Here is a 9,855-nt window from a genome sequence, read left to right as displayed (position 1 = left end):
CTTCTCTTATTTACAAATATTTAACTTAAATACAACATTAAGTATTTCATTACATACAAAATAAGAAAAGAATACTATACAACTGGGAAAGATACAGTATTTCATTTAGATAGTTATACTACATATAGGCTGAGTAGTACCAGTTTGGTTCATGATTTTATGACACCTTCAAGAAAATCCTTCTCAACCATTTCTTCTATCTTCTGTCTTGCTTTGCTGGAGAAGGTCTTGAGGTTCTCCATTTTTATGTCCTTACTTGGAAAACAGTTGGGGTAAAGGACAGGGCTCCCTGAGTGTCCAACACATCTGCTTGTGACTTTGCTGTTAAAAACTTGGCTGAGTACATTGAAGAAAGGCAAGAGCTGCTCAATGCTGCGAACGGTGTAGATGGTTAAAAGCAAGTGACCTGGTTCCCAGCTTAGTGTTTTCCCTGAGCCATCCTCCTCCGGGTTTTTCTGCAAATACAGAGACGTGGGAAATAATGCAGGACAAAACAGGAAAAGCACAGGTGAAAATGAAAGACTGATGCATGATACAGTACTTTAGAAAAGTCCAAAACCATTTGTCCTATCCACAAAACACACCAATGCTGAAGGGGAGCTTCCAAAGCAGATCCTGTGCTCCCCCTCACCATGCCCTGCAGAGGCAGTGGCTGGGAGTGTACAGGTGGCACTCAGCTGCTGCTAATGGAAGAGTCACAGTGAGCATTCGAGTCCAACACCTCAGCCCAGGGCTGTCCCAAAGCAAGGCAGCCCCCACCACGCAGCCCTGTGGAGCTGCTCCCAGGCAGCATCCTGTGGGCAACACAAATGGCCCAAGCTGGTGACAGCTGAAGTTGTGAGCTACTTCAGCTGCTTTCCAAAGCAGGTTCCTCTCTGGTGACACACACTCCACCAGCTGATACTGCCAGCATCAGTGGTGATAAACCCCAGAGGAGGTTAAAATAGATACAAAGCATTTTCACTTTGCAGCTTGAGACCAGAGTTTTGGGGAAGGGCAAAAAGCAGTGCTATTATTAGTATCACAAATAACACACACAGACATTCTGAGAAACACTTGAAGCTATGCTCAAAGGAAAATGGCTCAGTTACTCATTGTGTATTCTCAGAAGAACTCAGTTATTATGTTCCTTCCATTTCATGGGGGGAATGTCAAAGGAAAGAATTTCGGGAACCCCACAAGCACAGGCAGCAGTCACACACCAGGTGCCCACCAGCAGCAGCACACTGCTGCAACCCTCCTCAGGGCTGCCTTAAATATCTGCCTACTGAAGTACCTGAGCACCAACATCCAGGTTCTTGTACAGTTCTTCCCTATTTCCTTTATCTCTGAGTCAAAAACCATACTCAAATCTGGACACTAAGGTACTATCACCACTAGAAACACCTTGTTTGTACTGTCACTGACAAACCAGTACAGAGAGCCGTTCTACCATGAAGTAGAATTCCAGCAGTAGTGGATTTTATTCTGCAAGTAAGGAGAAAAGAAGCACAAAAGGCCTCATCAAGAAGAGCCACCTGTGGATCCACCCCTGTCCCGCTGCCCTGGTAGCACCTGTGGCTGAGGCAGGGGGTCCACTGGTAATGAAAGAAGAATGAAGGGCAAAGGACAGCAGTGGGAGCAGAGCATAAGGTAAGGATCACTGATTGCACAGCCTTTGAGCAAATAGATTTTTTTTCAAGACATGATATTTAAACAAATACAGGTTTTGCCCTTTAAATGAAGCAACTGTCCTGCAACTGAGAAGCCCACAGGTCATCCATTTTGCAAACCCCAATTAGGTTTAAATTCAGTATGAATGTATCTGGTGGCTTGGCTCCCTGCCACAGGAGACCGCTATTTGAGCTTTACAAGTCTTCTGAAGAGAAAGGCTCACACCAAACCACAGCAAAGAGAAGACGAAATTTCCAACACAAAAGGAGTTGTTGATGCCTCCTTCTTTAAATGAAGCTACTAATTTTTAGAGTTTTTCCATAAAACCTTATCATTGTATTAAGGAGGAGAAATTTTTTCCATATGTTTCTGTACAATGCTTAGCATTACCCAGTGGTGACAGGATGTGCCCCCAGCACACAGTGTCAGTGTCACACAACAGCCAACCAAATGGGGTGCATGTGCAAATTCCAACTCTGAGCAATGAAATACAACCTGTCCAAGCCATTTCCTCATGGCAGTATTGGCTAAGAAAACATCACTAATTCCATGGATGCTTAAAGTGACAGTTAATTTGATGGAGACCAACCAGGGATTGTGTATTTCACACACGCAGTTTAACAAAAATTATTTTACGATTTAATTTTATAATGATTTGCAATCATAATTTTTCTTAGAACTAACATCAGCTTTTTGTAATCTATTTTGTACAGGAAACCGACTTTAAAACTTTTCATTATTTAAAATTAAAGTTATCTACAAAGATAAGGGTTCTTATACCTCAAAATTCTCTCAGCTTTGTTCTATAACAAATCTGATCTTAGCTCTTACTGAATGCTAAATATTGCCCAGGGCCTTGAGGTGATGGTATTATTATGGCAAGCTTGTTTCACAACTCAAGCATCAAAGGCCACCCTCACCTGATGCTTGGCCATCTCCACTCCCTCCAAAACCACCGTCTTAAAGTCCTCCTGTTTGTCCTGTGGAAGGAAAGAGGAGAACTTTCAGACTGCATTTCATATATGAAAAGAATACTCTGCCGTGAAGGCCGTGCAGTTGCTTGGTTGGGTGCTGTGCTTCAGCTAGAAAAATCACCCACCCCGACAAGTCTGCGATCCAGAAATGGCAGACTCAAGCTAGAATGGCCAAGACACTACTAGAGAAAACCAGCACTGCCAGTTTGTGCCTCTGTTTGTTTTCAGCACTGCCAAAGGAGGTTTTTAAGCATGTTTCCCTCAGGTAACAGAACTTGAGCAACACCATACTACATGAATCTAAACATGAGTCAGAATGCCCTGAAGGAAAATAAGGATCCACTCCATTTTTTGAGTTATTTTCTAAGAAAACCCCACAGCTATATGTAATAGTATTCTCCTCTGCATAAAGAGGAAATGGCCTGAAGTCAATATTCATTTTCTTGTGTTTATCTCATCATCATACACCTACCTATGGTTCAGTGTGCAACTGCTGCCATGACTAAGGGGTTCCAGAAATTCCAGGAATTTTTCTGAATTCTTGAAGCATACTGTGGGAGTCCTGACTTCAGGCATCTATCTCAGCATACAGTACTTACCAGCAGCATATATATGTATAAATCACACATGATGTATAAATTCATGCACTGGGAGTGTGAAAACTTTCTAACAGATACTACATTCAACACCAGGGTTAGAGGCTATGCCTGAGGAGCAGGCAGTTAAAACTCGTTACTCCTTTATACATGCAAGAAGAGAAATTTAGTCTCATCCTCATGGTTCAAAAAATGATAAAATGCAAAATGCAGATATGCTTCAGACACTAGTTTTATCCCCCATAATTGTGAGCCTTGCTTCAACAGTTCATCTCTGCCTGCAACTAAGTTATCCCTAAATTTACTGTAGCCACTTGTATCTCAGCAGTAGTTCCTTTACTTACTGAAGACATTGGAGACTGTAAATGCAGTAGCTACAGCAAGCTGCCACTGTTACAGACCTGACAAAGCCATCTATACAGAGAGAAACCTGAGAAGAACACTTTAAAACTTTCTGCCATAGGAGGCTTTGCACTTCCTCCCTGCCTCCCTAGCTCCCCCATCAACATTTCCCAGTGAACTGCCCCCAGGGGGGCTCTGTCCTCACAGCAGGGGCAGCAAAAATATCTGACAGTTCTTACTATGTGGCAGCAGAAGGGATCTCCCTGGGACAGGGCTTGGCCAGCTTCCATTGGCTTCATCAGCAGATCAGGCCTCCAACCCCACAAACTGGGGCTTTATTAACACATCCCATGCACCAACATAATGACAACCCTCATTCTGTTCCCACTCTTCCTACTGTGCAGCCAAGATTTCCCCAGAACTGTTTCTCCTGATCTCCTCCTTCTTCCGTTCATCACAGTCCCAGGCTCTGCTCAGTGTCAACACTCTTAGTTCTGTCATGTTTAAGAATGCAGCAGTTTTTAAAAATTTTTTATTGTAATCAACAGAACTGGTTTTCTACTTCAAAAAAGTAGGTAATCAGACTACTATCTACATACATGACTGGCTATCTGAAAGTGATTTTATGTTGAGTGTTTATGTTATTGTCAGATAATGGAGCATATTTTACTTTTTATTTAAATAATAATTTTCATTTAGAAATCCAAAGTCAGTGATCATACTATTTTTGACCATAGCAGGTTATAATTTTTTCTGTAGTCTGTTTGATTCATTTTGGGGCTTTTTTTGTTTGATTTGTTTGTTTTTTATACTTACATGCATTTTTTGCCTAATGTCAACTTGAGATTCCTCCAGCTAGAATCTCCTACACCAGAAAAAAATCTACTCTTCATTGTTAAAAAAAATTAAAATATTCAAACCGAAACATTGCTGTGTGTTATTGTACATGAAACCTTTCAGTGAAAAGAAAAAGAAAAAAGCAACATACCTTTGCTTTTTTCCGCAGCAGCTTTGCCAGACGCACCACATAGGGCTTGAATTCCCTCTGATGTGTTCCTTGTCTCCGTACTTCCAAGCCTGAATCATCTGATGCTTCTGGAATAAAAGCCCAACGATACCTGCCATGAGATAACACAAGCAGATGTTATCCATACTGAACATGCAGCCTTTTCTGAGCAATCAAAAATATAAATGGATGAGGAAATCTGGTGAAGTATCAGAGAAGGAGGGAGGAAAAAAGAAACCCAAGTAAACCCTGAGAAGAAAAAATAAATGGAAACAACGTTCAACATTAGATTTAGAAATATTACAGGGCACAATCTGACACAGTGTGCACAAATCCTTCCAGTCTCCAACCCACATGAGTGTCTTTTAAACTGCAGGATAATTAGGGGTGACCAAATGTCTACAGAGCTGTGCCAGGGCAGCAGCCCTCACACAGTCACCAGAGTGCAGTGTAAAGGAAGAGACACGACAGTTTCTTTTGTCCTTCGTGTCCTCTCATTCCCAGGATCTCCAGCAAATGCCAATTGTTTTGCATTCGTTTTTTTTTTCCAATTAAACAGGATTACAGAGGCACTGAGGAAGCAGTTTGCACACGTGCCCACTACTGACCAATAAAAACCTATAGGATCCCCTTCCTACAAAGGTTTGTTGCCACATTTTCCAGACAGACTGTGCAAGAGTAATTTAAGCAAGTCATGCTGAGATGACATGCAGTCCTCTGATCTCATGCATTACTCACTGAGATGGGTGGGTGTATTTTGAGTTCTTAGGCACTACTGCAACTAAGTACTTAAAAAATAAAATACTTGAATAAATCACTACTACTAATGATCTCTCAAGTGTGGCAAATCTCTTGCCACAGGCTAAATCAAACCAGCTTGAACTAATTTGATATGCAGCATCATTTGCCCTGGGGGCCACTCAGATATTGTGAGGGAACGAACTGCGGGCTGCCCTGGCTGAAGTCCAAAAAAAGAAGGGAAACAGAAAACAAAACACTTTTATATGCTAGAATTTTACCAAGAGGCATGGAAAAACATCCAAAAACTTAAATGACAATGTTTTCTACTCACATCTGAAATTGAGGCAGGTTTTCAGATGGTAAAGCTAGAGCCAAGTCCAGAAATTTGCAAGCAGACAAATACAGGTTCAGCCACCTCTGGCTGTTGTAGGATGTGGAAAAACCATTGCCACCCGTATAAGTTGTCTCCAAACCAGCAACAGATGGGCCAGAAGTTCTAAAATACATTATAGCAGGGAAGTGAGTCATAACAACCTTCTGCCACATTAAAAACTTTATTTTTATTACTTGCCTTTACAAACACACAACTCTTTATTTACCAGCATTATCCTGAATTCATAAATTGAATCCCAACACAAGTCTGTGCCATGAGTGCAGTTCTGTATGCATATATACATATATATATATCTACATGTGATAAAATGTCAATGTATAATGAATGTATTGCACTGTATCTTATTCCCAGATATTCAAATTATGAGGAAGTTTAAAACTGTCAGTCATGTTGATATTACTTTGGGTTGATATAACTCTGGCTCATTTGAGAAATCTGCCTCTGCTGCTAGCATTGACTGAAATTGGATCACACTGTATAGAAAATAGATGAGATAAAAAATGGATAAAAAAACAAGAAGAATTACCTACCTCACTTATCTAACACAAGAAGAAACTATACTTTTATTTAGACAAAAAAGGTGCATCAGTCTTATTTAGAATAAGTGTATGACACAGAAAAGGTGTAAGTCATGCCATACATAATTTAATTACAGCAGCAGTGGATTTTAGTCAGGCAGATATTGTAAGAACTCAGACACTTGTATAGTTTCCCTTAGTGATTTATGATCAATCTGACAGCAGAACTTTTGTTTTGTCCTGAACAGTCTGTCCCTGGTACTGCAGTCAGACTGTACTACCCTTTACTTGTTCTTCTCATTTGAGCTCAACAACTCTAAGACAAATTATTTTCAAGAAAGACTCCACTCCCCATCAGCATACCAAGGGATTTTTATAAAGTGAAGCAGGAAGTTCATACATTTACCTGGAAATGTCTTCATCAGCAGTGAGCTCCTGTTCCATCAGTAAAAACACTTGCACCTGAAGATCAAATGCTATATTTCAATACCATTTTCAATGGACTGTGACTCGGGAAAGCCTGAGTAATAAGCCTCAGACAAATAGTTTGGAGCTTTATTTCCTTTCCTGTATGAGTGGACACTGGCACCTTAAAGCTCTTTCATCCCTTATATATAACCTGAATAACACAAAGGCCACAAGGAACTGTCTCTTTTATGGCCAGGAAATCCCCTCCATTACCTAGAAAGAGAGCAAGACCTAAGCAAAATGAGAATAAAGGACTGTTTAATGCAGCAGGTCAGGCTCAGGTATGAATTCCCAGAAGCACCACAGCCCTGCTAACTGAAAGTAGTGCCAAGTCTGTGGTAACTTGTGTAAAGGCCAGGGGACAGCACAGCAATCAGAAGACCACACTGAGTAGAATGGGTTTTCTAGTATTTATACTATTGACAGCTTAAAATTAAATACATCTATTGCTAAAACAACACACTTTAAAATATTTTACATAGCTTTCCTCCTTCTATTGCTTGGATCTGTGGTTATTCAAGGGCTATGTTAGGCACTGGCAGACTGAAAAACTAACTAATCACAGCAATGATTCTGGTTTTCTCCCTCTGTTATTCAATCCCTTGGGAACTCCTTTAATAGCAGGCTGAAAGGATCACAGCATGCACCAACCACTCTCCTCCATTCCCACTGCCAAAGCTGAAACCCAAAAGAGTGTGTCAAATTGCCAACACAGGAGATTCTGAAGGTAGAAACTCTGGAAACAGATATTTTTACTGTTTTGTTATGAAGAGTAAAATGATAAAGGAGAAATCTGAGCCAAGCCTTGTATAAATCTAGTTACAAAATTTAGTCTCAACGTGAACTGAATGACCATCAACTGCCAATAAAACATGGATTCTGACTCCTATACATGGATTCTCATTCCCATTGCTGGAAGAAGAATGACCAGGAAAGTAGAAACAGGGAAGACTGAAAAAGAAGAGCAGGAGTGGGAATGGTGGAGAGGGTACACATACATAAGCAGAAATTGAAGTAGGATTCAGTAGGGAAGAATGAGGGCAAATGCAAATTTAACTCAGGAGACAGCTGAACAGATGAAACAGTGTAAGCTAACAGATACTGAATTTTGTCACAAGAAACAGACATCAGGACTATGAAAATAAGTCAACTTTCAATTTGCGGCCATTGCACATTTATTTGTACAATCTCTAGAAGAGATTTTATTAAAAATCTTGAGGAGGAATGAAGTTGTGTCTCAGATGTGCACCAGTCTTCTAAATAATGCACCTGCAACTCACCAGTTCAGTGATCATGGTTGGCCAAAGTGAGGTAAGGTGCTGTGGAGACATTCTTAAAAGTAATACTCTGAAAAACAGGAACACTTGGGAATGAAGGGTGGGCACCTGTGGCAACCGGAGACTTTCTACCAGCCTTTCTGAAACAAAAAGCCAAGAAGGATCCCTCAGTTCAGCATAATTCCAATGAGAATTTTCTCCTTCTCTCCTTTACTCTCAATGTTAACTTTAAGTATCTGCCATGCTACTGTTCCAGTACTTTACTGGTTTTATTCTGTCAACATAAAGAAATACCACTCCACCAAAGAAGGAACAAAACAGAGAAACCTCTAAAGAGTGCAGTTGCCTATTTTGGATAAGTTCTCTATATAAATGCAATAGTGCATCTGGGAACTTTGCTTATCTTATGCAGAGTTTCACCCATTACAACAGGAGGAGTTAACAGATTCCAAACAATACAAAAACAGCCTGAACAACTCGGATGTATTATTGTTATTAAAACACTGAACCATCAAAGTACTTGAGAAATTACAAAGGGATGATACAGTTTTATTGAACTATGGTCACCTCTAGGCTTTCAATATATATAGAGGCAGAACTGTAGTTCAGACCAGTAAAAATCATCTGATTCCATGAATATAGTAATCTCAGCTACTGACTTGACTAGAAATTAAAAAAAAAAAAAAAAAATACACCCAACCCCAACAAACGAACAAAATAATTTTACAAAAAATTGATTCCAGAACAAATGAAACAAAAAAGTTGATGCAACTGATTTTCCATACAGAAGAAGAGACCAACACATCACGTTGGTGCCATGAAAAAATGATACATTTAAAAGCTGCTGCTAACTATTAGCATCACCTTAAAAAGAAGATCCAAGCAGTTTCTATTCCCAGTCACTTAAGGTAAAGGGTCATTGTAAGAAATAAACTTCAGTGATAAATAGGATAGATAAACTGAACTGAGAAAAAAACACCAGCAAAAGAAGCCAAGAATTCAAAATGTCAAGGTCACTTTTCCTATTTCTCCCTAATTGATAGTTTTGTACCTCAGATGTTCATGTCAAAGCATATTGTGCATGTATCCAAGGATATTGATCAAGGGATAAAATGACAGATCTGTGAAATTATCTGGATTAAAGTCAACTGGAAACCACAAAATCTGCATATCTTGAAGTCATTTAAGACTGAAAACATTTTAACCAAAAGCTGCAGAAACTTTGTTTCAGCTATGGAAACAGTATCACACACTGATCTTGCAGGATAAAAATTTATCCTGCTGTTACTCTGTCACACAAGCATTCCACAGCTAACAGGAAGAAGCCCGCTGAAGGATGCATATTTCCTGACCTTGTATGTCCGGCAGGTATTTCTGGTACTGGTCTATCTCGCTGCTGAAGATGGCGAAGGCGAGTCTCTTGAGGAGCATGGCGCGCTGCTCCAGCTCCGCATCTCTGTTAGCAAACAGATTGAGGGAGCTGCTCTGGGCCACGGCCACTCGTGCTGAAAGAGAAAAGGGAAAGTGCAGCCAAGAGCTGATGAATTTCCCTTCTGCTTCGCTTCAAGGCACAAATAACTCTTTCTTTGCAATAATGGGGTTTGAAAGCAGATGTTAAGATGATGTATGGTTTGCAATTTGAATCTGTAACCAGAAATTCAAAATAAAAGTTGAAAGAAAGCCTCTAAGTATACACAATAGTGGCTGGGTTTAGGGGCTTTTGGGAAAGAGTTCAGCCATTTTTTAAAAATAAAATTTGCATGCATTGATGCTCAAAAAATTATAAAGTGCAGAACCAATTTTTTTAAGCAGTTACTGTAAGATCTTCAAACCCAAACCAACCAAAAACCACCCCCACCCACTCTGTTTAATCAGCTTTGCCATAC

At 40.1% G+C, this 9,855-nt stretch overlaps 1 protein-coding gene across 4 annotated transcripts in view; it reads right to left on the bottom strand.

The window, feature by feature from the left end:
• Positions 1-18: 18 nt before the first annotated feature.
• Positions 19-9,855, bottom strand: part of DOP1A (DOP1 leucine zipper like protein A) — a 60,265-nt gene continuing 50,428 nt past the window's right edge. For 2 of the 4 annotated variants that reach the window (XM_041480399.1, XM_041480401.1), the window contains 7 exons: positions 9,322-9,474; positions 7,973-8,109; positions 6,631-6,686; positions 5,644-5,808; positions 4,554-4,683; positions 2,574-2,633; positions 19-455 (listed from right to left, as the gene is read on the bottom strand). In XM_041480399.1, coding sequence (XP_041336333.1) covers positions 150-455; positions 2,574-2,633; positions 4,554-4,683; positions 5,644-5,808; positions 6,631-6,686; positions 7,973-8,109; positions 9,322-9,474 — 1,007 coding nt within the window. In that variant the 3' untranslated portion in view covers positions 19-149. Of the gene's footprint in view, positions 456-2,573; positions 2,634-4,553; positions 4,684-5,643; positions 5,809-6,630; positions 6,687-7,972; positions 8,110-9,321; positions 9,475-9,855 lie in introns of those variants that run through there. The other 2 variants (XM_041480400.1, XM_041480402.1) reach the window with 2 other exon arrangements.

Source organism: Pyrgilauda ruficollis, unplaced genomic scaffold, assembly GCF_017590135.1.
Source record: "Pyrgilauda ruficollis isolate IOZ18807 unplaced genomic scaffold, ASM1759013v1 scaffold51, whole genome shotgun sequence".
Lineage (NCBI taxonomy): Eukaryota > Metazoa > Chordata > Aves > Passeriformes > Passeridae > Pyrgilauda > Pyrgilauda ruficollis.
This window is presented reverse-complemented; position numbering and strand designations above follow the sequence as displayed.